Source organism: Chelonoidis abingdonii, chromosome 21, assembly GCF_003597395.2.
Source record: "Chelonoidis abingdonii isolate Lonesome George chromosome 21, CheloAbing_2.0, whole genome shotgun sequence".
NCBI lineage: Eukaryota > Metazoa > Chordata > Testudines > Testudinidae > Chelonoidis > Chelonoidis abingdonii.
In genome coordinates, this window is record NC_133789.1 from 5,631,417 (window position 1) to 5,659,280 (window position 27,864).

General features: G+C 48.6%; 1 protein-coding gene across 3 annotated transcripts; it reads left to right on the plus strand.

Moving 5' to 3' along the window:
- Positions 1-8,538: 8,538 nt before the first annotated feature.
- On the plus strand, positions 8,539-26,849 carry NFE2L1 (NFE2 like bZIP transcription factor 1). Of its 3 annotated transcripts, none has more exons than XM_032791424.2 (7): positions 8,539-8,660; positions 10,883-11,096; positions 11,438-11,949; positions 20,851-21,066; positions 22,218-22,307; positions 22,725-22,886; positions 23,554-26,849. In XM_032791424.2, the coding sequence occupies exons 3-7, from the start codon at positions 11,440-11,442 to the stop codon at positions 24,844-24,846; spliced, it is 2,271 nt and encodes a 756-aa protein (XP_032647315.1). In that variant the 5' UTR covers positions 8,539-8,660; positions 10,883-11,096; positions 11,438-11,439; the 3' UTR covers positions 24,847-26,849. The 3 variants fall into 3 exon arrangements, with proteins under 3 accessions (XP_032647315.1, XP_074915884.1, XP_032647317.1); XM_075059783.1 differs by having other exon boundaries at positions 8,560-8,584; XM_032791426.2 differs by lacking the exons at positions 8,539-8,660; positions 10,883-11,096; positions 11,438-11,949 and adding an exon at positions 18,791-19,007.
- The last annotated feature ends 1,015 nt before the right edge of the window (positions 26,850-27,864 follow it).

Below are 27,864 nucleotides of genomic sequence, written 5' to 3' on the forward strand. Positions count from 1 at the left end.
GAACTTAAGTGGGGGTGATCAGAAGGTTTAGTGACTGGTGAATGTGATCTCTCTAATCACCCCATATCTGAGTGCTGCCTTTTGGGTGGAGGGCACTTGTCATCAGGAGTCAGATGGGACAGGAGAGATCACAGCTTGTCTGGAATAGCTCCGCGGGGAAGCCTCTGTTTCTCTCCCTCCTTCCTGCATCCTGAGGGACTGGAGAGCGCTGTCTCTATGGGATGGCATGCGTTGCACGTGGCTCTGGAAGTGGCTCTGATTCCTGTGGAGCAGGTTGGTGGGCTGGACCGAGTAGGTGGGTGTACAGCTGAAAGGGGAATTAGAAGATCAGGTGCAGTAGCCTCAAGGGCAATCATTTTCAGTATGGTCTGTTCTGCGTTCACAGCATTTGCCTTTGGCACTGATGCAGAAGCAGCAGCAGACACACTAACGTTAATCCTTTCTTTGCTGGTCCTTGACGGCACCTGTTGTCCTGCCATCGACCATCAAATATTACAAAGGACACATTCCTGTACTCCCACCAATTCTCTCTCAGCTTCCTTCTCTGGGCCTCCCCTCTAAGACACACATCTCTGTGCTCTTAGGCTGTACCTGGCTATTCAGCCGCACACCAAACACACCCCTGCACACCACACTCTCTCTTTTGCCATTAGGTAATTCAAGTTTCATTACCTATCCCGACGCTGCTGAAATGGTGTAACCAGGTTGCTTGCTAGATTTCTCAATGACTCATAGAAATGCCACCTGTTTTACTTCCTTGTTTGCTGTCACCTTTGGGATTGCAGGCAAGTGATGAGATGGAAGGAGACAGACTCCTGCACTGGTGACTGGGGGACAGATCCTCTAAAGTTCCCAGCATGTTGGGTGCTGAGGGTCAGAGTAGGGGGCCGCTGAAAAGCTGGCCCTGAGGACTCTTTTGTTCTTTTTGCAAATTTTTGCTCTTTTGCAAATTTGTGGCCCATATTTTGGCCTTTCAGCATTGAACTTTTGAAGCTGTTATAGTGAATTTCCAATAATGCCTGTGCCCCCATGAGAGACGAATCCTGCAGACTTTTGCTGAGGCTTCACTCCCACTGCTGTCTCTGGGAGTTCTGCCCGAGCGAGGACTGTAGGATTCACTCCCATCTTTAGAAAATGCCCAGCCACAAGTCTTCTCTGTGGAGGAAAAGCTCTTTCCTCCCCTCCAGTAAGTTTCCCTTTTATATCTCACAGTAATTGGGACCATTCTCTTGTACCAAGAATCATAGAAACGTTGGGCTGGAAGAAATCTGAAGAAGATATCTAACCCATCCCTCCACAGGCAGGCTTCAATAACCCTAGGCCATCCCTGACAGGGGTTTGTCCAACCTGTTCTTAAAACCCACCAGTGATGGGGATTCTACAACCTCCCTTGGAAGCTGAGTCTAGAGCTTCACTAACCTGGGAGCTGGTTTCTTAATATTTAACCTAAATCTCCCTTGCTGCAGATCAAGCTGATCCCTTGTCGTATCCTCACTGGGCATGGAGAACAACTGATCACTGTCCTTGTCACATCGCGATAGGACAGCCTGCACTGTGCCTCCAAGTCTTTATTTGTGTATGAGTCACCCGCTGCAATGAGTTCCCATCCACCACATGGGTCATCACTGGGGATTGAATGGAAGAATCTCTGGAATAAATGCACAGACTTCTACCACTTGAGCTAAAGGAGTAAAGCCATTAACTGGCAGCAATAGTAGGCTCTTATCCTCATATGTAGGCCACTGAACTGGTAGGTTATATTAGCCCCTTTCATAGTCAGATTCAGAAAACAGTATGTAAAATAGCTTCACAGCGCCCCTGTGAATTAGGTAGGTACCATTGTCCCCCAGAAGAGTCAGTGACAGAGGCAGAATTAGAGGTTTAGGCTCTCAGTTCCCATCATGTTACACCCTTTAAGCTCTGTAACACAGTTGGAATTTATTGGGCCAAGTTCAGTTTAGGTAAATGAGTGCAAGCTCCATGGAAGTCAATGGAGCTTGCTTATGGGCTTGCTTATGCATGATCTGAATCTGGCGCCATATCTTTGGAGCTGTTTTAGTCAAACCCAGGGCAGCTCCTCCATTGTCGTGAGGCCTAATGAACTTGCTAAAGATACTGATGTTAGACGCAGAGGGTCCAGTTGTCTGGATCTGTTTGGAAACTGATGAGAAAGGTTGGGGCCCCTGGGAAATATTGCAGTGTGGGAGACTCCAGGCTTGAAGGGTTAAAAAGGACAATGAAAAGGTTTTAACCTGTGTGTGTCCGTCTGTATGTATGTGCGTGCTGGGGATGGGTTGAGTCACTTTAAAAAATACCACTGCTTTCGGTGTGGAGTTTGAATAAAGGGGACAAGCCACTGGCAATAAACGATATCACTTCACCCCTCCGGCGGAACTACGCTTTTGATCTGTTCTATTTTGTCCTGTGCTATAGAGGTTCTTCTACTGCTCATCACTGTAGTATCCGAGCGCCTTCCTGTTACTTCATTTAGCATCGTGACCACATGTGCATCGTAGCCTTTCCTCTCCCTGCCTTTTCCCAGGGGCAGAAGCGTGTGCAGCGGAGTGTCATATCGTGGCTGGGTTTTGTTTTGAAAATAGACACATTGCTCTGGGTTCATGCTAGAGAAGGTGGGTCAAAGAAATGCGCCTTGTCCCTGGAACAGCAAGTGGGGAGCAGGGCCGGCTCCAGGCACCAGCCCAGCAAGCAGGTGCTTGGGGCGGCCAAGGGGAAGGAGCGGCACGTCCAGCTCTTCAGCGGCAATTTGGCGGCGGGACCCTCACTCCCTCTTGGACCGCTGAAGACTGAAGTGGTGGCAGTAGAGCTGCCGCAGATTGTGATCGTGGCTTTTTTTCTGTTTTTGTTTTTTGCTGCTTCGGGCGGCAAAAACCGTGGAGCCAGGCCTGATGGGGAGGTGTGAGATGGTCTTGGACCAGCTCCTGGGAAAGTTCTACCTCCCGCCAAGATGAGCTGAGGGTTGCATAGGCAGGCCTCCCTCGGTCTCCCATCCCTCCTACTGCCAGAGACTGCAAAGGGAGCATGCTGAGCACAGCAAGGGAAGTGGAGGAGCGTTCTGTGCTCTGGCAGAGGGGCAGATACTGTGAATTAGAGCAGCCCCAGTGCTGTTCTTACTTACGCCAGGAGCTGCACTGACCCATCAGGCTACCCAAAATCTTGCAGGAGAAAAGGTGGCTTAAAGCCACCCATCTCCTGAGCTGCCTCCTCTCTGCTGCACCTCCACAGCACAGACTTGGGCCCAGAAATGCTGTAGAAGTGTCTAAGTATGGTGGTTATTATTAAGGGCTTCGCACTCAAGCTGTGCTGTCCCTCCACACAGCCAGCTGGTGGGTATTTCAGTTTCCTGCAGCATGCTGCGACCTTTTCACTCTCGGCTGCCACATGCTGCTTCTGAAGAAGGCTGGCTGTCTCTTTTCAGCCCCCGACAGAGCTCCGAGCAAAATGCGAGGGATGCATCAATTAGCAAGGTCTTGCTTCAGCCCTCTTGAAGTCCAGGGGAGTTTTGCTCTTGATGTCAGTGGGAAAAGGCCTAGGCCTTAAACCAGGTATGCCCCTCAGTGCAGGAGATGAAGGTGTTTGTGCATGAAAAGAGGATGGAGAGCAGAAGCCTTAAAAAAAAAAAATCCTGTTGAATGTAAATGTTGGTGAAAGGTGATGGATAAATAGCTACAGGGGCTGGAGGTAAGAAAAGGACAATTCATGTCCATTCTGAGACAGTCTTGTGATGGAGGGACGCTTATTCATTGGAAATTGACTAAGAGTTGAGACCCACCAAACTCATTTGACTGAACAGCTGTCAGCAGGGAATAATGACTTTTAGCCTCAACTGAATTTGAACAGATGGCATCCCATCACTAAATTCACTAGGCCAGTCCCACATTTAGAGGTGTCATTAGGCCATTTAGACCAGTCCAGCCAAGCCCTATCTATATAATATGGTAAATGATACTGGAGCAAGGCAATAGGGAAAAGCCTAAATTACATGATTTGCAGCCAAACCGCAACTGTCTGATTGGCATGGGGCAACTGAATTAATCTGGACAGAGGGGGTGTGTGCAAGGAGTTGAGAGACTATTCAGTGCAATTGGTGAGTATTGTGGACCATGATCATACTTTGGATAAACCAGGTCTCTGATACTTGAGGTCAAATAAACCCGGCCGGGCAGTATCACAGATGCTTAGATTGTCAGCTCTTGGGGGCAGGGACCATCTTTACATTGTGACGTTCTGTGTTCATACAGTGCTTCGCACAGTGAGGTCCTGATCCAGGCCTAGCCGCTACGGTGTTACAAATAGGAATAATTGTAGAGCTCGGTCTCTACACAGGCCCCGATCCTGCCAGCTGATTCATGTGGGCAGGTCCCTGGCCATTGATTTCATGGGGCCTGCACGTGGGTGCTAGGATTCCGACTGCCTGGCTTGGATTCCAGGATCAGGGGCATAGAATTCCTTTCTTGGCTGCTTCTTAGCGTCCCCAAATCAGTTTAACTCTGAAGAGTGCAGACCAATGCGGGGAGCAGTCACAGCGGTTAATCAACCATCACATGACTTGGACATTAGCAACTCCCTTCAAATAGCTCAGAAACGAAACTAAAAATAAATTCACGCAGGAACAACTAGATCGGATTGCATCAAACACCTCCCTCTTCTGCATTTCCTTTCTACGTAGGGCTCTCTACGCTGCGGGGAGAATTGAATGCCAGGCAGTTACAGTTGCTTTGCTGCTCAGGGGACTGGCTTGCTGGAGAGAAGTTTTGTTTCCTTTCCTCTTTGTAAATGTGGTTAACCCCAGTGGGGTTGACACCCTAATTATCCTGACACTGAGGCTGCATGTGAAATCAGAGACCTGACTGCCAGTCTAGAGGAAATCCACCTTCCACTCGGAACAGTCTAGGAGGAGTTTACATCTAGGGTGACCAGATATCCCAATTTTATAGGGACAGTCCTGCTTTTTGGGTCTTTCTTATATAGGCTCCTGTTACCCTCCAGCCTGTCCCAGTTTTTCACATTTGCTGTCTGATCACCCTATTTACAGCTGACCTTCCGGAATTAGCCGGTGATGAGCTATAAAATGTAGGCTTGCGTATGTGCTCAATGGCCCACCTGTATCAGCTTTGTCCTCATTGCTCGGGCTTGTATACCATGCACCCAAAGTCCTGTTCACCTGCAGACAGCAGAGACAAACAGAAAGCAGGCTCCTTGTTCAGAAATCACCAAGTCTGCCTCTCCAGGGAGCCCTGCACCCAAAAAACCTCCTTCTCCCTCTCAGGGTCACACTCACAAATGTTTCTCCAGGTTTTCAGCCTCTAACTCACAGAAAAGGCAGCTTCAAAACCAATTTCTTAGTCCCTGCATCTACAATCAGGGAAACCCCTCAGCCCACACCCACCTGCCATGTGCCTTAGGCAGTCCCTCCATTGATAATTGCTGTTGTTTCCTATATAAGGGCTGCTTGATTGCACCTTCTGTTGAATCTGAACAAGTGTGTTTGGCTCATCCATTGACTTTACCTAGGTTTTCAATTGCCTTTTAAATCAAGGACTCATCAGCCATTCTCATGTTTCAACATAACCCATCCTCATCAGGCTTCAGAGTTATACAGCACTGCCTCCGCATCCTCCTGTGCTTGCACTGTTGCCTCAAACATCCTATTTGTCTGCCAGGCTGTAAGCTCCCTGGGGCAGGGGCTGAGGGTGTCTGTTTTAAGCAGCTGTTTTCTGTGCAGCTTTGGTGTTGTATAAATAGCAATCAGCTGGGTGGTGCTGCTAAATGCCTTAGCTTCCTGATGGATCCACCCTCAGTTAGCCACCCAGCTTCAGACAATTGCTGGGAAAGTTCCATCTTAAAGGGCGGGTGGAACTTGGAGCTAAACAGATTGGATGCTTTTCTAAAAGAGATGCTCTTGATCTGCTACAGCAGGAGTGAATTCAGGGAAGTTCTCTGGCCTGTGTAATTCAGGGGGGCAGACTGGATGGCCATAGTGATCCTTTACAGCCTAAAAATGTATGAATCTCTGTGATCCTTCCCATTCCGGTTGAGGGCCATTTTCCACAGCCCTACTACTGAGGGAGGCAAGCTTAATACTCACAGAAGTGTAGGGCTGGAAGGGACCTCAAGAGGTCCTAGCCCCTGCCATGAGGCAGGATCAAGTACCCCTAATCCAATGATGGGGATTCCACAATCTCCCCTGCGAGCCGATCATCCTACTTCACACTTGGCTTGGGGGAGCAGAATGAAGACCCTTTCCCTCCCAAGTTCAAGCCGAGGCTGGCAGAGCCCCGCTGTGACCTACATGTAGTAAGTTGCTGGGCTGATCCAAGCTCCCAAATGTCCACCTCAGATATAATGGCATTTCACCTATAACGCAGTAAGGATTTTTGGCTCCTCACGACCGCGTTATATTGGGGTAGAGGTGTATGTCCCGTGGCAGCGATGGTTTGGGCCGTTGGCATTTTGATGTGGCACTGGGTGCTTAGGTGCCCTGCAGCTGCATTTGACAAGGACACGTTTTGACACAAAGTTATCAGCATGGGTGAAGTTCTGGTGGATTCTGGCTGCTTTATAAATAGCATTTTGGAAAGGGCCAGATTAAGACAAATTGGCCCCTAGACAGGCCCCATGCCATGGCCTTGGGGATAGCAGTAGATTTCAGAGTGAATCTGAAAGGGTCAGTTCACACCTCTGAGCTGTTGTTTAAAGCTTTTTTTTGCACTCCTGAGGGCTAGAAACTTTTTTAAATGAAAGCTGAGATTCTGGTGTATTCATGTGAGTCCAGGAGCTGAGCCCTACACATTTCCCTATAGCACCTAATGCCAGAGAGGGATTAAGGTTTTCTGGGGCCCTGTGTGGCGCTAATGCCCTAATCTGACCCTCCCTGGGTGTGGGAGAGAATGGATTGAGGATTCTCGGTGGTGCCGGGCAGGGGCATTTCCAGCCCTTGTACTGGGGGTTGGGGAGATCTTATGCCTGCTTCATAATAAAGGGGATCATCACCATAACTTATTGCTGCAAAACCGCAGCCAAGATCTGGTGTGATCACTTACCTCGAATAGTTCCTTTGGAGTACAGGATGTTGACAGAGGGCACTGCACCAGGCAGCTTTAAAATATTTGCCTAGTCTCTCCACATTCACATTTGGGGTCATTCCTCCACTTCCACTTGGTCATATAGTTGCTAGCCTTTGCCATCCCATCTCTCGCTCAGTTTAGAGCATGTCAGTGTTTTTGTTCGAGGGTCGTTCTTGGAAAGGGGAGTTGTGCCGGAGCTGGGGTCTCCAAGATCATCAGCATTTCCTTGCCAGTTGGTTACTCTGTAGTCTTCCACAGAAGGATTTTGGGGTAAGGGATTTTTGGAGGCAAAGTTTTTGCTGGAATTTAGCCTCTTGAGTGGTGCAATGTGTCCATGCGAGATTCAACATGCCCGTTGCACCTGTTTTGTCTTTTGCCTGCCAGAAAAACAGTGTGGAGGTGTATTGGTACCAAAGGGCAGTTCCAGAGAGAGGTGGGTAGCCCAGGTGGCTCCAGGAGGCTGAGGGACCCCATTACTGTGTGTGTTTGACATGAGCTTTTCACTGCTTGGGGATAAACTGGTTTATGACGCAAAAGTCCAGGGAGAGATGGTTTTGAGGCCCCCTACGATGACAACGGGCAGTTTAAAGGCACTTCTGAGGCCCCCAGGTGGGCAGCGGGCAGTTTCGAGGCCCACGCGATGGCAGTGGATGGTTTTGAGGCCCCTGCGATTGCAGCGGGCAGTTTTGAGGCCCTCAGGTTGGCAGCGGGTGGTTTTGAGGCCCATGCAATGGCAGTGCATGGTTTCTAGGCCCCCAGTGAGTACAGTGTGGGGTTTCAAGGCTCCCCGGGATTACAATGTGTGGTTTCGAGGCCCCCACCCAGGATGGCAGCCAGCAGTTTTGAGGTGGTTTCCAGGCCCCTCAGTGGCATTGAGGAATAGTGTCATGTGAGGGTTACAACATGGCGTCCCGTGAGGGGTGACAGTAGGATCTGCAAGGCCTCGTGAGAGCTTGGGAGCGAGGTAATGCTTTCACATGGCCAGGTCGAGCCTAGATTCTCCACAGGCCTCGCCTAGAGGCCGGGGCACTCAGTCCCCATGGCAACAGCATGGGGCAAAGAGGGTGGTAGTGGATTCGCACGAGGTGATTGGTCAGTGATGCTGTTAGTCAAGCTGTTTGGTGGGCGGGCGTATCTGCATGGTTTAGGATTGGTGAGGAATGCTGTCTTTCGGCATAGGTTGGCCAATACGGTTGGTCTGCATTTTGTCTCTCAATCTGACGTGAGGATAGGCGGGCTCAGTTGTTCTTTGGCTCATTGGCCCCGCGCTCCGTCACTGAAGCGGTTTTGGGAGAGGGCGGGGCGAGAAAAAAAACATCCATTTGCCGATCTCCTATTGGGTATTTTAGCTGCCACTCCGTAGGGTGTGAGGGCGGGTGTAACTGCTCGCCCGGGGATTTGACAACCGCCTTGTCAGTCACCCTCCCTTCTGTGGCGGATTGGAGGGGAAGCCGCGCGTGGGCGGGCTCAGACCCGCGGTGGCAGGGAAGCGGCTGCTGGTGCGGCTTGGAGTGGGCCCGGCCGGCCGGCGGTGGCTGCCTGTGGGGCCGGGAGGGTCGCGGCTGAGGAGCGCGGGTATCGGAGCGCGGCCTGGGGAGTGGAAATGGGAGGGGGCGGAGTGTAGGGGGCAAAGGGGGAAGGCGGGCTAAGTTTAGGGTGCGGGGGGAGGCGGGGTATGTTTAGAGTGAGGCTGAAGGGGGAGTAGTGGGGTAGCTCGGGGTAATATGGAGAGGGGTAGGCGGTGTATCTGCGGGAGTGTGTAAATATGGGGCCGTCGGGGGATAAGGAGAGACCAGAATGGGGGGGGGGGCTATAGGGAACTCCCCCCCCCTTCGCTGAACGTCTCCTCTGAAATATGGGGTAAAAGGTTTGGGGCGGGCGTTAGGCGGCACATAAGTAGTGTTATGGGGCAGTTCTAATGGGAAGCATGAGGGGAGTGTGTTCCCCCTGGTGGGTTGGGGGAAAGGGGTTGTCTTTTCCGTGGGATCAGAAATGGGAGTCAGTGAATGAGAGAATTGTAGGAGATAAAGGGGTGTAGGAAGACAGCGTAAAATAGCTGGAGGGGAATGTAAGGGGTGAGGGTTTTTTTGAGTGGCCGGGGACTAAAGAGATTTAGGTAACATGTGGCTTTGAGTAACCTGCACCCCATGATGCTATTTAAATAAGAGATGGGAAACCCCATACTATAGTGTTCAGCACTAGTGGAGTTCCTGATGCTCTCACATGTGCTGTGGGGGGTGTCTTTGGGAAGATTTAGGCGGATGAGATTGTTATTAGAGGGACTGAAAAGCTCAGAAAGCATGGTGACCTAGATGCTGGGATTAAAGGGTTGCAAGAGAACTGAAACCTGGTGAGGAGGGGCTCCCTGTTCCTTTCAGTTTCTGAGTGACTGAAATAAAGTTTTCCAGTACAAAAGGCAGTGTTTTGGTTACTGGATTAATTAACTGAGATCTGACATGTGAGTGAGTTGATCAATCAGAAAAATTGGGCTGTAATTATATGTAGGCTTGGAAGAATTAGGGTTTTGTCAGTGAATGCAGTATATATTGATTTCACTGTATACACGCAAACTGACAAGAAAATATTTCGATCGATGATAATCAACACTTAGATAATGCTTGAGAATTTGTGAGAGTTAGATTATTTACTTTGTATATTTTGACGTGATGTTGACAGTTTGGATTTTAATGGTTATTGAGATTTGAGATTCAAAAAGTGAATACTTTATATCTGCTATCACTAAATAATTGTCTGGTCCTCATAATTTCCCACAACTGTGAAAATTTAAATTGATAAAAATTGAAAAAAATGCTAAAAGAAATAAAATTGATATTATCTGTTGAAATTGTAAAAGAAGAATTCTACCAAACCTAATTATATGTTTACTTGTAACAATTGAGGTAGAAGTGGGGAATTGAAATTGTGCTTGTTTTGCCCTGATGGGTTACTTGGTTGCAGAAGGGACAGCTGAGATTTTGGGATTAGAGGTAAATTTAAACACTCCTCCCACTCCTGCCCATGTTGGGCGTTGAGAAAAGATATCCATCAACTAACAATCCTCAGGTGATGATGAGTCCACACCTGGCTATCTTTGAAATCTATAAAAACCCAGCAACCTGGAGATGCTGGGTGGAGGAGAAAAATAGGGGTGTACCCTTTGACATCCTCAAAATACATTGAACTAGGACAGCTGTTTGAAGGGACAGATGGTGGGGGTACATTTTGCTATGAAATTGGGGGCTGCACTCTCCTCAGTTGGGACACTTGCTGTATGGTGAATTGCCCAGGAAGGTCACATTGTGGAATAAAGGCATCATAAGCATGTTTTTTGTTTTTAAAGTTCCCTTGTGAGTGATGGGCAGGCAGAGGGGAAAGGACTGCATAGGAAGGTAGCAAGCCCTAGTGTGTTGCAATGTTGTTCTCATTGGCTGTGCAGTGGTCATGGTTGATTATTAACCAGGGAAAGCCCCTGTTGGATTATTATCTCACTGAAAACGAGTGAAAGGGAGTCAGAACTGAATTCCTGCTCCATAGAGTGGAAGCTGACGCACCAGCCTAAGAATAGAGTAGGGAGGGGGAATTCAGACAATATTGATTCAAAAGATAACCTTTGTTTTATGTGCGTTTGTGTCTTTTTAGTCAGCAAACCATCCTTTTGAGGGAAATAGATTTTATTTTGTACATGGCTTGTATACAGTGGTGAAACTGATACTTCCTAGTATAGTAACTGCATATGTAATGCATAGGGTGATGTCTCATCAGCGTCTTACCATGTTTGTTCTCTGGTTATATTTCAGCTTCTGATGAAACCACAGCTAGGACTGGAGGAGCTGTTAAACCCTTCCTTGGTCGAAACCTTTTGACTCTTCAAGCTTCCTTCAGGAAGCTTCTCAAAGCAGGAGGAGGGGGAGAAGAAGCCGCCAGCTGTCACAGAGAATACACCCTGCTGTGGAAGCAGGGTGGGGAATCAGGAAGGCTAGAGGAAGTGACTGCATGTGGACTTTTGAGACAGTAAGTCACATGGGTTTATATGTAGCCTCATGGACTGTTATCAAATAGCTATAGTTCTGAAGAGGAGGGGAGAGTGGAGGTTGTTTACTAGGGTATAATTTCTTTCCTCTGGAGATTTAGATCATTAATTTGGCTCGTCTGAGTAATCTGATGACCTTTTTTTAATTCCTGATTGTTCAAGAGAACCTAAAACTGAAGTTTTGAATTTTCCTTAGACTCTTAATCTTGGTGAATTATGATACTTTGAGCTCTTAATTTATTGGCTGTTTTTTTGGTTTGTTGTTTTTTGTTTTTGTTTTTTTTTAACACTCCACCTATGTTTGCTTTTTTTCCTCCTCCAGAAATGCTTTCTCTGAAGAAATATTTCACAGAAGGACTCATCCAATTCACCATTCTACTCAGCTTGATAGGCGTTCGTGTGGACGTGGATACCTACCTGAACTCGCAGCTTCCCCCTCTGAGGGAAATCATTCTAGGCCAGAGCTCTGCTTACACCCAGACCCAGTTCCACAACCTTCGGAACACCTTGGATGGATATGGCATCCATCCGAAAAGTGTAGACCTGGACTATTATTTCACAGCCCGCAGGCTTCTCAACCAGGTGAGGGCCCTGGACAGGTTTAATGTGCCCACCACTGAAGTAAATGCCTGGCTGGTGCACAGAGACCCTGAAGGTTCTGTGTCCAGTGCCCAGCCCAGCCCAGCCATCACCCTAGAGAATAGCAGTGGCCTGCAAGATGGGACCAATCCTGACAACAGCGTGAGGGAGAGTGAACCTGAACAAGGATTTGGTGAAGAATTGGAAGACCTAGGAGCAGTGGCTCCTCCAGGGAATGGAGACTTGACCAAAGAGGTAGGCAGCACCTTCTTTTATAAAAGATACATGCCAAAGAAAGGGAACTGTTTGTGGACTTCTATGGGATAGGAGTAGTTTAGAGCATAACACTGAGTGGTGCGTAGGTTCCACATGTGTACTCAGCACCTCTGAATATCAGGTCCATTAGTCTGTGAGCCACATGGCGCTGAACTTAATATTAAGGTTGGGTGGTTCCAGGCACTTTCTCTTGATGTGTGCTGTGTCCTGGTCTGAAATTGGCTAGTCAGTAATTCAGTTTGAGTGCAGATTTGCATTTATGGGAATGATACAATAGCACCTTCTCTTTCCCAGTATTGGGTAACAGGTTCATCGCGTGAGTCACCTGGTGGTGGATTACTTGACTCTGGAGTTTGTCCAAATAATGTTTACAGCTTGGTTGCCAACAGAGTGGGGAGGATGGTGAATTAGAAAGTGACTTTTTTTCCATCTGAGTGTATTCTCCCAGTTGCTATGACAGAATCACGTGTTTGACTCCCCCAGCAGCTGCTACTCTTTCTTTGCATTAGGTTTCTTTGGCAAGGCATGTTCAGACTTTGCTTCCCTGTGGCTATATTGTACTGCTTTTAGTGATGGATTCCAGTGGAGAATGTTTGCATGGATGCTGTGCAGCTCAGACAAGCCATTATGTGTGGTGGGGAGGAGGCATGGGGATTTCCCAACTGTCCTGATCCCTAATCTCCTGTGATGAAGCTTAGAGGCAGCTCTTTGGAGTCAGAAGCAGGGGAATTTTGCAGGCAGCTGTTAAGGCTGTCTGGAACTTCTGTCATGTGACTTCAGTATAGCTACGGGCAGGAAATAGCATAAATGTCTTTCTGATGTGAAAGTGTTCATCCAGGAGAGGAAACTTTCTTCAGATCTGATAATGTACTGAATGGCATAATCTTGCCACCGGAAGCCTGCATGGAGCGTAGCTTGCCTGAATATAAGGCACTTCCCCTATCCGCTAGAAAGGGCACCTGCTAGGGGAAAGAACAAAGGCTGAGAGAGCTAAGTCTGGCACTGTTACTTAGTGTTTAGAGTAGGGGACTGAAAGTAAGAGGTACTTTCTATTTTCATTTCTAATTACTTACTTTCTGTGTGACTTTGGACAAGCTGATAATTTATGGTACTTTCCATCTGAGGATCTCAAAACACTTTACACAAGTGGTCACAAATCTGGCTTCTTACCAGTCCAGTGAGAGACGTGTATACTTATTCCCATTTTGCAAATCGGAAACTGGGGCACAGATTGAAGTGACTTGCCCAAGGTCAACAGTCTGTGGTAGAGTGGGGAAAGGAATTCGGGTCTCTCACTCCCATCCTATGGCTTCACGACAAGACCAGCCTTCTCTGTGCCTTGGGTTTTCCTTCTTTAGAATGGGAATAATGTACCTGGAGATCTTTTGTTGACAAACACTATATAAATACAAAGTGGGGGTGGTATTTAGGAAGCCGGAGTGAGAGGAGGCAGAGTGTGTGGATTGTAGGAAAAATCCTACTGCAGATTTGTTTGGTCTGTAGGTTGGTGGTATCACTGGTTTCCTAATGCCTGCCCAGCTGTATTTTTTTTTTTTTTAACTAAAATTGTGCATTAAATACCATTCCAGCTGTAAGCTCTCCATATGCAGGATGCAGTGACCCTGCTGCAAACCTGGCCAGCTCAAACTGGATTTGCTGCAAATGAGTCTCCTGGATGATCCAGATTCAAGCCTTCTGGAAAGTGTACTTGTCTGGACTACTATAATTGCTGCTTTTTTGGGGGCCGGGGGAGGGGGGATCGCTAACCCTTTCTTTCTGTATTCTACGTATTCTAGTGCGTGTTTTCTCCTCTCATCTTTTCTATTTTTCACTAAGAAGTGTGGCTCACACCTTGTAGAGTGTTTTTTTTTTCTTTTCTTTAAACCTGCATCCAGAAGATGTGCTGTGACTTCCTTTGGGACATGGCACTTTCCTGATAATTCTCCCTCCCGCCCCCCATCCATTTATGTTCAGCACTGATGGCATGCAGTGCTGGGAAATCCTGCATCCCAATCCCTCCTCTCCTGATGAACATGCACTTCATGCCTTGGTCCTGCTAGTGAAGGCAGGGGGCTGGACTCGATGACCTTTCAGGGTCCCTGCCAGTTCTATGAGATAGGTATATCTCCATATATTATATTACCTCCCTATGTTCCCCAAGGGGTGGACAAGACTGTATTTGTGGCTGATGTGAAGCTACAAAGCATGAAGTCTTGATTCCAAGCATTCTCTACGTAATCATTTTTCTTTGTCTAGAACCTTGAACCTCATTCAGCTGTGTGGCTGGTAAATGTAGAGGGACTTAAAAGCTTTTCTGTCAGGTGTGCTGTTGTGCTGTGCTGTGCAGTTCCTGGCAGACACTGTAATTGGAAATCGCCTGAGACAGGCTGAAGGTTTGACTCTCCTGCTGATATCCTGTGGGAAGCAGACAGGAGGGTAGTGTTAGGCAGACAATTGCAGAAGTAGGGGAGAGACATTTCCCAGGCCTTCTGATACTTACAATCTGAATAGAGTGGCAACATTTTATGGTCCAGACCAGATCTTGCTGTGGGGGAAATGCATTGTATCTTGGAGCTGGAGCTCACCCTGTGGTATGGTGCAAGACACTCTCTGTTTCATTGTTCTGATTAGCTTTGAAGATGGTTCTGACTTGCACCCCATCTAGACTACGCGCTGTATTGGCGCGTTAAAATCGATGTATCGTGTCTGATCTGGACGGGATATGTCGATCCCAGAGCACGCTTAGATCGATTCCGGAACTCCACCAAAACAAACGGAGTTCCGGAATCGACATGGCGAGCCGCGCACATCGATCCTGCGCGGTGAAGACGGGTAAGTAAATCGATTTTAGATATTCGATTTCAGCTACGCTATTCTCGTAGCTGAAATTGCGTATCTAAAATCGATTTTCGCGCGTAGTGTAGACGTGGCCTTGGAATTTGACTTGCTATCCTGTTCTGTAAACGTACTAATGGTGTATCCTGGTGAGGTTATATTCAGGAGCATCCCAATGCTTGCTCTTTCTTGTTGTTTTGCTACTATAGCATCCCAAGGGCAGGGTTTGTTTTTTTTTGTCCTCAGTGTCTCGTCTGAGGTTTTTCCTCTTCCCCCGGCACAGCATGGGGGAGGGAATTGTCCTGTTGGCTGATCTTTGAAATGAGTGGCCATGTCCCTATAACGTTTCCACAACAAGAGGATAAAAATATCCACCAAGTGGAACATGTGACGAACTGCTGGTGCTGGGTATTATCCCAGTATGACAAAGTCCTCCTCCAATCAGTACTCTGGTAACAGGGTATTAGAACCTGGGTAAGATCTTCTTACACTTGGCTGTCTGCATAGAACGGACTTGTTTACAGTCAGTTCCTAAGGGACAGCAACCAGATAAAGTGACCAGCTGAGGACATACTGTTTCTGTTAACCTTAGTGATGAGGGATAATGGGAACTTTTTTGGGGGGGGGGGGGGGGGTTTGAGAGGATTTAGGTGTCTGCTTGGACTGGGAGGTGCAGTGTTAGACAGGGATAGCCCAAGGTTATATAGAACTTCCTTGTAAATATTGAGATTGTAAGCAGTAAATACTAAGTGTTTCCATAGACATAAAAGCTTTTTCGAAGAGGAAAATCTTATTAAACAGGTAACTCATCAGTTACCCATCTGTAAAATGGGGATAACGACATCCATCCCTTTTATTAAAGTGCTTTGAGATCTGTGGATGCAAAATCCAATGTACGTACCAAATATTATCATTTTACACAGATGGTGAAACAAGGCACAGAGAGGCTCAGTGAGTTGCCCAGCATCACCCAGCAAGTCAGAGGTGGAGCTGGAAATATAATTAATGTCTGCTAACTCTGTCCTGGGTTCTAATTTGCCAGTAGACTGTAAACTGCATCCACTTTAAGTGCTGGTTCTTCTGAGAGGCCTCTAAGTAGTGGTATATTTAGAGGAGAAAGGCAGAGACTGCAGGTGCTGAGGGTTAGCTCTGGGGTTATAGGCTTTAGTTTGCAATCCAGATATTATGACTTGGATCAGATAAGGATCAGTAAATGGATATTTCAAGATGAGCATTTTGGATGTGCAAGACTTCCCCATCAAGCTCCACAGGGAGCCATGGCATGTCCCCTGTAAATGGGGGGAGGGGGCGGGGGGCTGTGATAACTAAAGGACATGGCAGAAATGGAAGGGATCCAGACATGGAGCTAAAATGATTTGAAACTTGTACAGAATATCGTATAAAGGGATTGAAAAGGTTAGGATTTAAGTTTAGAGAGGAGACAAATAAGGGGGACACGAGAGAGAGAAAATAAATTATATAGAGAAAGTAAACTGGGCACTCTTGTTTTTCCTTTCCCTCTTTGCCATAACTAAAGCTGCAGGTTTGTCACAGCAGGGAAAAAAGTCAAGGGTCAGGTGATTTTCCTGTTTATCAGTGGCGTCCTTTGTTTTGTGTGCGCGCCCATGACTCACCCCACAGCAGCAGCTTCTGTCCCACAGGTCTGAGCCCAGCTCCCTTCTCTGGGCATTATGATCATGTGTGTGGGGTTGCAACAAAACCAGATTTGGCTAAGATGCCCCTTTGTCATGATAGAGGGGGATAGGTCAAACCTACGCAGTGCTGTGACTTGGCACACCAGGTCGCAATACCCAGAACATGGTGCTGGGCCCAGCCTCATTGGACGCAGGAGCAACTTAGGCTAGAAGTGAGTGTAGGGTATGCTCCATCTCCCCTCTGGGAGTTGCTCTTCCCTGGGATGAGTGCAGGGCAGGCTCTGTTTCCAGCCTTTTTCCCCCTCAGGCCGAGCTGGCACAGAAGATTCTATTGTGTGTAGTTAGTGCCTGCTCTTTTTTTTTTCATGGCATTTTTACTCAAAGCAGTCACTCAATCTGGACTCTTACAACATTTATTATGACTGTGCTGTGATTATTTTTTATTTATTAAATGCTGAGACATCTGCAGCCGTACCCATAATGCAAGAACAAGGGGATAGCCAGTGAAATTGAACAGTGGCAAATAAAAAACTGATACAACAGTTTACACAACACATAATTAACTTGTGGAACTCACTGCCGCAAGATATCAGTGAGGCCAAAACTTAGCAGGATCAAAAAAAGGATTAGACCTTTATATAGAAAATGAGAATATCCACAGTTATTAGGCCAAAAGATAAAGCACTGGATCTCAACCCAGGAGTACATGTACCCTTGGTGGTACACAGAGGTCTTCCAGGGGGTATATCAACACATCTAGTCTTTTTGCCTAGTTTTTTATAACAGGCTACATAAAAAGCAGTAGCAAAGTCAGTGCAAACTAAAATTTCATACAGACAGTGACTTGTTTATACTGTTATATATACTATACATTGAAATGTAAGTACAATATTTATAGTCAGTGGATTCATTTTATAATTATATGGTAAAAATGAGGAAATCAGTAATTTTCTAGTACTAGTGGCTGTGACACTTTTTTGTATTTTTATGTCTGACTTTTGTAAGCAAATAGTTTGTAAGTGAGGTGAAACTAGAGGGCATGCAAGACAAATCAGACTCCTGAAAAGGCTATAGTCGTCTGGAGAGTGTGAAAGCACTGATCTAAAGGATAAACACTTCTTGCTTCATAGCATAAGCCAAATGCTTACTGCCAAGGGTTAGACAGAAACGTCTCTTATGGGCAGCTTACTCCATAATTGTACAATGTGAGGACTCCAGCACCTTCCTGAAGAATCAGTTACTGGCCACCACTGGGGATATAGTGCACTGGACTAGATAGACAACTGGTCTGACTAGCGTAGCAGTTCCTATTTCTAATACGCTCCTCTCCTGCTGGTGTGGGAATGAGGGGTGCAGGTCCATGACGGGCTCTGGCAAGGCTCATGCTCTCACATAAATATGGTGTGTAAATCCTCCCCAATCTCCCAGTGACATCACTGCACATGTGCAGATGGCACAGACACCCTGTCTCTGACCTATTTTTCCCCCCCATGGTAGGGGAGGCCTGTTTCCCAGTGGGTTCTGGTCTTGCAGGTGGTCTACCACACCAAAGCTGGGTCCCGCCCCGGCCCGGTTCATCCGGGCTGGGGGGGAAAGACTTCTCCTGTGCCAAAGGGGGGAGCCGAGCTGCTGGTAACCTCCAGGGCGAAGGTAAAGAATCCTGGCAAAGGTGCCATTCGGCCCAACCTCATGGCAGCCCAGGCCAGGCCTCCCGTGGGGTCTCACTGCCTGGAGCTGCTGCTGCCGCCAGCAGATGCTGTGAGTTTCACTGGGGCTGGGGGAGGAGATCCCTCTGACGCTTCGCTCCCCACTGCACCATCCCGGGGAGCGGTGGGTGGGGCACCTGGCGTGGGAGCGTCTCCTCAAGGAGACACAGGCCCCAGCAGCTGAGCACGAGGGGGAGGGGAGACTCCCCGCTGCACCCGGGGGGCGGAGCCGGGCTCTCGCCGCAGCCTAGGTGACGAGCGCAGGGCGGGGAGGAGACTGGCTGCCTCTGCATCCTCGCCAGTGGCCCGGGGCACGGGATTGGCCCGCGCCGCAGCCTAGGTAACAGGCGGAGGGAGGAGACTGGCTCCCTCCGCATCCTCCGCGGTGACCTGGGGGAGGGGATTGGCTCGCGCCGCAGCCTAGGTAACAGGCAGGCGGGGGAGGGACGGGAGGAGGGGGATTGGGTCTCGCTGCAGCCCCGGCGCTGAGCATGGGGTGGGGATTCCATCTCGCTGCAGCCTCAGCCATGAGCAGGGGGTGGGGATTCGGTCCAGCTCCTGCCTACGCAACAAGCGGGGCCCATTACTGGAGCTGTGGCTTAGGGAGGGAGGAGGGGCCGGAGGCCTGGCTGTAGCGCCCCACCTGTGGATCACATGCTGTTAGGGGGGCTTGCAAACAGCCCGGGGGCCGGCCTGCCAAAAACTGCTCAGTTACTGAACTCGGAGATGTCTGTGCGGCACTGTGCCCGGGTCTCACAGCTCTGCCTGCCTGGAATTCGCCCCACATAGACCATGATCTGCAGGGACAGCTCCATGAGCAGCAGCTGGGGACATGAAAAAGGTATCACTTACCTTAACCCTTTTATTGCTGCTCCAGGCGAGGCAAAGGCGGTGGGGAGAGACCTAGGAAGTCTTGTCTCGAGGAGACAGATGTATGATCAGAGCACAGGATAGCTGGGGTAGTCGGAGAAAGGGTCCTTGCTGAGGTTGATGAGTGACATTTGGGCCTGGGGGGGACTGGTCTTTGGAGAGGGTGTGACAGTAAATGCTCAGGGCAGAAAGGGGTCAGGGGATGGTTTCACAGTAGCATTTGGGATACTGTAGACACTATGTATGGTGACATTGACCTCACAAGAGGCTGGTGTTTAGGGGGCTCTGATTGTATTTCTTGGGGGGTAACCATTGTGGATTCTTGTCCATTTCTGTAAGTCCAAAATGTGATGGCAGCTTCTGGGGAACCCTTTTCACAAGAGCAGGGAGAATCTTTTTAAGGAGGCAGAGATGTCCTGTCTCCTTGCTTTGAGGTGGGGGAAGCGGGGCTAAGGGCTCATTGATAAACTGTGAAGTCGACTGCCATAATTTTTCAGTAAAATAAACCATCCATGCTATGATGTGGGAGGCAGGTTGGGGAGGAATCTGTACGTCCCAGGCTTAGGCGGTAATTCTAGGGTAGGGCCTTGGGTCCTGGTCATATTAAAAGGCCCCTGAGGTTTGAACCAGCACAGGCTGCTTTTCAGGGGTGTGGGGTGTGCCCTGAGTTAAGCTTGCATTAGAGGGAGGGGCCTGTGGGTAGTGGTGGCTGTAAAGAGAGACAAATGTTTGCAGATTCATATTATGTGGTTAGGGATGAGGCATTTGGGTTCTTGATCATATTGATGCTAGGGAGCAGAAGGGTGGTAGCAGGCATTTCCCCTCACTCTCAGGGTCACAGATTCTTTGCATGGGGACCCTGGGGCTGTAGAGGGAGGGAAGATGACAGAGTTCTTGGAATGGGGTTAAAGTTCCGGCAGGGTGTGTGTTGGGGGGGATCTCAGTTGGAAGGCTACACTGTCTCTCATTTGAAGGTGATGGGCTGGGCAGGGCTGGCATCTCTGCTGTCTGTAGACAAGTGGTGAGCAGGCAGCAGGCCGGCAGCAAGGATCTCAAGTTGCATCAGGTGGCTGGGAATGCAGGGTTTTTCCTCTCCAATGCACTCCACCCCTTTATGCAAATACTGAGAATGGCACCACAGGCTGATGCAAGCTCCTCCATGGAGCAGTAATCCTGCATGACAATTGGTCCTCGCCATCCAGCCGGCATCGTGCAACCCAGAGGAGTTAAAGCTGCAGACTCCCTTTTTCCTGAGACGCGAGGAGGCCCCTGCAGAGCATGGAGAGCAGGGAGGAGACAGCTAACGTCGCTTTCCAATGGACTTCGGTTCTCTCTCCAGCCTGGCTCCATTGCACAGCTGCTGTTAGAGACCTAGCCAGGCAGAATGACCATAGGCTCTTGTGCAAAGGAGGCACAGCAGCTGGCCTCTGTGCAAGGCAGGAGCGAAGGGCTGGTGTCTGGAGTCCCCGATGGTGGTGATGGGGGTGGGGCGGTACGTGAAAGAAACCATCATGGAAGGTTGGAACTGTGTCCAGTACTAATAGATGGGGGGGACAGGGCACTGTGCCCCAAGGAAGGTGTTGCAGCGGGTGGGAATGTTGGTAGGGGGGGTGCAGTGTAGTACAGAAAGGGTGGTTATGAATCTGGGTGGAATGAGGGCATTGTGTTGTAGGGTGGAAGGGGTGCTTGTCTGGGGAGGTTGCTGTGCTGCAGGAATGGGGGAGGGGGGTGCAAGGGAAGAAGAGGGTCTTCCCTCCATGGTGGGGTGTAGATGAGCCTGCCAAGTGCTGAAGGAAATCTTGTGTGTCTTTCAGGACATCGATTTGATTGACATCCTGTGGAGACAGGATATTGATCTCGGCGCTGGGCGAGAGATTTTTGACTACAGCCATCGCCAGAAGGAGAGCGAAGTGGACAAAGAACTGAGTGATGGGAGGGAGCATGGGGACAGCTGGAGGAGCGGAGGGAACGAGACTTTGGATAGAAACCTGCTAGTTGATGGAGAAACGGGGGAGAGTTTCCCTGCACAGGTAACAGCCCCCTGAGTAGGGCTTACCCCTCATTCCAGGGTGTATTGCAGTGTTCTGCAAGTCATGTGTCTGCCACTCAGCAGGGGAGGAGAGGGAACCATCAGCTAGCTGTTATTAGCAGTGGCACTTAGTGATTTTTAGAGGGGACACTCTTCCTCCCCTCTGGCTGATGGTAATGGCTGTTGAGCTAAGAAAGGGCATGAAGCTGAGCACCACGCATCTGGATGACAGGCTGCGATGTTGAACAGCTTGTCTCCCAGGTAGAGAGAACCAAATACAAAGGTGAACTGGGGAAATAACCAGGAAGCTGTTGGCACCCTGATTATCTGCTGCGAGGAAATACGCAGGAGGATCAATGGTCACAGAGCAAGACAAGGCCAGAGTCTCTTTGAATGTTGACAAAGCTTTATTCCAGTGAACGGTTTGGGAGTGGAAGTCATAGGCTCCTGTTCTGCTTTTAGGTTCTTTGTAGAAGTTGTGAATGAGGAGTGGGGGGAGGGGAAGAGCATAGGCATTGAGCAAAATCCTCACTAGGGGTATGTCCACACTACTCGCTAGCGATCGATCGGGGATCGATTTCTCACGTCTCGATGTGATAAATCGATCCCCGAACGCTCTGCTGTCAACTCCGAAACTCCACCAGGGCGAGAGGCGGAAACGGAGTTGACGGGGGAGCCGCGGCTGTCAGTCCCGCCCTGAGGACGGGAGGTAAGTCAGTCTAAGAGATGTTGACTTCAGCTATGCTATTCTCGTAACTGAAGTTGCGCATCTTAAATCGATCCCCACCCCAGTGTAGACCAGGACTAGGCGATGGGAGGTCTGAAGCTGAGTCTCTATCTGCACCACATGTCAGTGAAGCTAATCCAGAAAAGTCAGCATGAAGTTAACCCGAACAAGAGTTCATTTGAACCCCTGGCCCATTTATGAACAGTATTGACTAGCTTCAGAAAGTCATGGCAGGTGCTCCTTGGCTAGCAGGATGGTGACTGCAACTTGATGCAAAAGTTTGGGGGACTCGGGATATTTAGGCTCTATGAAGAACATCGTAAGCCACTGGGTCCCTGATGCCCTTGGTTCAGAAACTTGTGTCCTACCCTTTAGGGAGATCCTTACCATTCAGTAAACTGTGCTGAAATGATTCATTGTCCCAGGTGCCTGGCGTGGTGGATCAGACGGCCCTGTCGCTGGAGGAGTGCCTTAGGTTGCTGGAAGCCACTTTCCCCTTTGGGGAGAACTCTGAGGTGAGTTTGCGCATTCTTGAAAATGGAAACCATTTCTCCATGAGTCATTTCTAAGTGTGACAGATAAACCAGAGCCTGGTTTTGTTGATGCATTGGGATTTGATGCCTTTTGCCTCCCATTTAAGACAAATATCGGAGACCACTAAACTGGTAGTAAATTGGGTTAATCTGTCTAAGGAGGCTCCAGGCACAGCTCCTGTGAAGCAGCCAGTGGGGAAGATGGTCACAGTTAATTAAGGGCTTCTGACTTTGTTTCTAATTAGTTCGCAGTGAACTGTAGGGGAATAACAGCAGCTAGTTCTCAGTCTGAATAAAAGAAAAGCAGTTCCCTGTTGTGGAGCCTGCAAGCATTCAGGGCTTTGCTGACCTGCCTCTTCTCAGCAGACCAGATGTGGACGAACACTGCTCTGTATTTAGTTTCCAGCTGCAGATGCCTCCCACCTAAACGAAGCTGTGCCTGGTGAAAGTGAGTCTTCAGCTATCCAGAGCGGCCTCCTGTCTCCTCTTCTGACGGAGACAGAGTCCCCATTCGATCTGGAGCAGCAGTGGCAGGACCTTATGTCTATAATGGAAATGCAGGTTAGTTCTTGCTAATTGCTTTACGGTGGTTAATTGTCTGGGTCCCCATTGCTTCCTTTTCTCTCTCCAGTGGGTAAGCGAAGCAGGACTGATGGAGGGGTGTGTGTGTGTGTCGTGGGCATTCCTGATCCGTGTGTAGGTGGAGAGCAGGATTGCTATTGGAAATGCTTGATACATATGCCCCCAGGATGTGGTATCTCATCCCCTTTGGGCTAGCTGAAGTATATGTCAACATGCTGAATGTTTAGGTGAGGGTGATACCTGGTGCGTGCCCTTCCCATCTCAAGCTGCTGCTGTTCATTGTAGTGGTTTGATGACTGTTCTAAGCAGCTGAGATCTAGAGTGTAGTTGCAGTTTTCGATCAAAAACTGCTGCCCCTATGGCTTGGCTCATAGTGTGAAGTTTTAAAACTGCCTCTATCTTTGGGGTGGGGCGAGGGAACATAGAGGGACAGGAATTTCTTATTGTTGGCAACATAAGACTTAATTCTTCCAGATTCTCCAGACCTCATGAGTGCTGCTGGTACTAGCTCACTCCATGATCTCTGCAGGCTCCTCTCTTTTCTGGTTTTAGCCTCTGGTGGTGTTTGCAGTGCACGTAGGAAATGAGGGAGAAGGATAGTGCCCAAGGCTGGATCATTTGCTTAACTGCTTTTAATTTCTTTCAGGCTATGGAAGTGAACACCACAACTGCTGAAATCCTGTATAATGGCACAAATGGAGACCTGCTGACTGCTAACTACAGTCTAGCACCAAACACTCCCATCAATCAGAATGTCAGCCTGCATCAGGCATCTCTGGGTAGCTGCACACAGGACCTCTCCTCCCTCTTCAGCTCAGAGATTGAGAGCCCCTCCGTGGCTAGCAGTTCAGCTCTGCTCCAACTGGCTCCTGACAACTCCACTGGCCTCAACACCACCTTTGGGTCTACCAACTTGAGTGGGATCTTCTTCCCTCCACAGCTGAATAGCACAGTCAACGAGACAACTGGCCCTGAACTACCAGATCCATTAGGGGGTCTTCTAGATGAAGCCATGCTTGATGAGATCAGCTTGATGGACTTGGCTATTGAAGAAGGTTTCAACCCAGTGCAAGCCTCTCAGCTGGAAGAAGAGTTTGATTCTGACTCAGGGCTTTCTCTGGACTCTAGCCATAGTCCTGTTTCTTTCAGTAGCTCAGAAGCCTCCTCTTCTTCTTCTTCCTCCTCCTCCTCCTCTTCCTCCTCTTCTTCCTCCTCCTCTTTTTCTGAGGAAGGAGCTGTAGGCTACAGCTCAGACTCTGAAAATGTGGACTTTGAAGAAACGGAAGGGGCAGTTGGATACCAACCGGAGTACAGCAAGTTCTGCCGCATGAGCTATCAGGACCCATCAGAGCTACGCTACTTGCCTTACTTGGAGCATGTTGGTCACAACCACACCTATAACATGGCACCTGAGAGCAAGGAGAAGCAATCTGACTTCCTGGATAAGCAGATGAGCCGGGACGAGCACCGAGCTAGAGCCATGAAGATCCCTTTCACCAATGACAAGATTATAAACCTGCCAGTGGAGGAGTTCAATGAACTTCTCTCCAAGTACCAGCTCAGTGAGGCACAGCTGAGCTTGATCCGGGACATCAGGAGGAGGGGCAAGAATAAGATGGCTGCCCAAAACTGCCGCAAGAGGAAACTGGACACCATCCTGAACTTAGAACGGGATGTGGGAGACTTGCAGAGGGACAAGTCCAAACTGCTCAGGGAGAAGGTGGAATTTCTCAAGTCCATTCGCCAGATGAAACAGAAGGTGCAAAACCTGTACCAGGAAGTGTTTGGGCGCCTGCGTGATGAGAATGGCCAGCCCTACTCTCCAAATCAATACTCCCTACAGTATGCCAGCGATGGCAGTGTTATCTTGATACCTCGCGCCTTGGCCGACCAGCAGGCCAGGCGGAAGGAAAGAAAACAGAAAGACAGGAGGAAGTGAGCCAGGGGGAGGAGGAGGGAGCTCACTGAAGTTAGACACTGGAGAAGGGCTGAGCCTGGAAGTACTAAAGGAACTTTCATGCCTTCTTATCCAATATATCTTCTCAAACGTGACTGCTGCCGGTCAGTGTACAGGAAGAGACTGCTGCACGTGGAGGGTGCAGGACCTGCACTTTGAATCCCTGATGGCTCCCATCAGGGAGTGACTGGGGAGGAACACACAGTGAACTGGGTGAGCCCAGCTCCCTCTATAACCTGGAATCCTTTGAGTATGGGGAATAAGCTGGCATCCTTGGTGGTGAGGATCTGCAGAAGATGGAGAAACTACTGTTTAGGAACTGGCTTCAAAAAAGATTTAAGCAAATGAACTTAGTTATAGGAGAGACATTTTTCTGAACTTCCAAAGTTCTGTGACTTCAGGTAGTTGGTTTTTTTTCCTTTTTTGTTTTTTTTCCTGAACCAGTTTTGACATTGGTGTGTGATAAAACTTGACTTAATTCCAGATTAACCAATTTCCCTTCCTAGATCAGACCAGTGCATACATGAAAACACAAAGTGGTGTGACTTTCATTAACTCTTTCCAGTCTGAGGAACCTTAGATGGGGGTGGGAGAGCTCTTATCTTACTGTCTCTAGAGCTGTTAATCCTCATGTGCAGTGTACCTTAGCAGCTGCACTACAGCTTTGGGGTAGGTGGATCTGGAAAGGGTTGACAGAACCAATGTGACGATGTATCCCCCACAAAACTCAGAGCATGTCACTGCCAATTAGCCAGCACCATGCTGTTAGATGATGGCAAGCAGTAGCCTGCATGCAAACACTGTCTTCTCCCACTGACTGGCTGAGGAACCAGGGTGGAAAGGGGTGGGTGGGCGGGCTTGGGTCTAAAGCTTGTCTGCAGCCAGTTCCTTTCCAGCTGCAGCAGCTTTGGGAACTGGCTGCTGGATGGCCTGAAAGGAGGCGCATGTGGGGTTGAGGTGTATCAATTCTGGTTGGTATAGAGCACAATAGGGGGAGCAGATGGTTCCTACCCCACAAAGTGGGCTTGTCACTTATAGAAATAGACATCGGTTAGGATTCCTGTTTCTCAGCCATGCTTTGTTTTCCAGGGCTTCAGCCCTGTCTTCCCAATAAGCTCTAGAGCGCTTGTGTTGAGTGAAAGAGAGAAGCCCCAATGTTCAAAGCTGCTCAGTGTTCTCTTTGCCATAAAGACTCAGTGTAACTGTGTGATCACATTATCGGAGTCTCTTCTGTCCCTAGGTGTTGGTCTGACTTCCTTTGTTTTAAGAAGGGGGGTGGGGGTAGTGCCTTCATAGCTGCTGCTCTTGGTCTGTAAGACTGAGACAATCCTAGAAGCTGTATTTACAATATAGCACAGCTGGGCGTGTACTGACTTTACCAGCAACTGAAAAGCAAAATGGCTTTCCTAGCCAGTCCTGTGCATGTCATATGGGGTGAGGCCATAGCACTGAATGGAGAATGTGCATCCTCTGGAGGACTTGGGGAGGGAGGCAGTATCTGCAGTGAAAGTAACCTTGCAATGGAAAGTGAGAGCAAAGGTCTGCTGTAGACAGCCTGGAGAAGTCTAATTTCATATTCTGGCACTGTAAAAGAAGACATCTGTCTAAAATGTGTATTCCAGGCTATTTTAAAAGCAGCTGCATCTTGTCAGAGTGCATCACGATGAGAACTATAGGGCACTTGGTTAGTATATTCACTGTGCCATGATCTCATGCTGAACAGCAGGGGATGGACTTGCTAGGACCAAACCGGTCTCTTCCATCTTTAACTTCTGTGATTCAATGGCTTTACTTTCATATATGCATGAGATGAAGCACAAGTAGTGGAGATGTGGCTGGGTGCAGGGAGGTTTGAATGGAGCCCTGAGTGTATGTTTTAAATTATTTTCCTCTTAGGACCTTTATTTTAATGATCTGTGACCTGTCAGGAAGAGAAGAGAGATTGTGAGCGCACAGGACAAAAATAAAATGGCTTATTCGCTGTATGTGTGTTTGTTTCATGGAGTCTTTTTTATTATTTTCTGAGCAGAAGGGAAGCTAAAATATTAATGATCCTACCTGGCAGTTGCTTGTATAAAATAACTGCCCTCTCTGCACCGATTACCCCCAGACTGTCTCTAATCCAGGACAAGGAGCAAACTTGGTTCGTCTCCTGAGCCCTAACTGGGCCCAACCATTGTAAGTATCTGGTATCAGCTTAATTCTTATTCCTACTTTTGGGGGGGGGGGAGGGGGGGAAGAGGCTTAAAGGGCTTCTTTCCGGTGGCTAGTTGAGAGGTTCTCCTTTCTCCTTCGGAGGCACTTTGCTCCAGCTCTCTGTGACTTTGTGCTTCTATCACTGTAGGGTCAGACTCTTAAGATAAAATATTCTCTGTTTCAGAGGTGCTGCGTATCCAGTTTAAGTACAGCAGGGAGAAGCTGCTGGTTTAAGGCTTTCTCCAGAGTTCCTGACTGGAGTGAATTGGATTCTGACATCCATGGAGTAGAGCTAATTCTGAGCAACTGACTTTGTGTTAGTGGGTTAAAAGGTTTCACACTTTATCAACTAATTGGTATCACTAAGCTCTTAACCTTCCCCAGGAGTAGAGTGGTGGTTGCAGGGGATTTGTTCTTGACAGGGATAGACTAAGAAAAAACAGCTTGAAGGGGGGTGGGGGTTGAAGCAGAGATGCTCCATGGAAAACAGCAGCTACTTCCATATTTCCGTACCCTCCCCATTGAAAAGGAGCTGCTAAGACAAACTTCCATTCCCACTGCATCGGTCAGATGCCAAAATCTTCCCTCCCCATGAGTGAGAGAACATATATTGGGAATGGAACTGCTGGCCAACTATCTGCAACAGTCTTAGTCCTAGCAAAAAGAAATGCAGGGCACTCTGGAAGTATAAATTAAATGCAACCCTGCGGCTCCCCTAAAAAAAAAAAAAGTCAACCACTTTTTGCATTAGGCAAATATATATTCGAGGTGGTTTCTGGAGGTTCACTCAGGAATGAAGAGGGA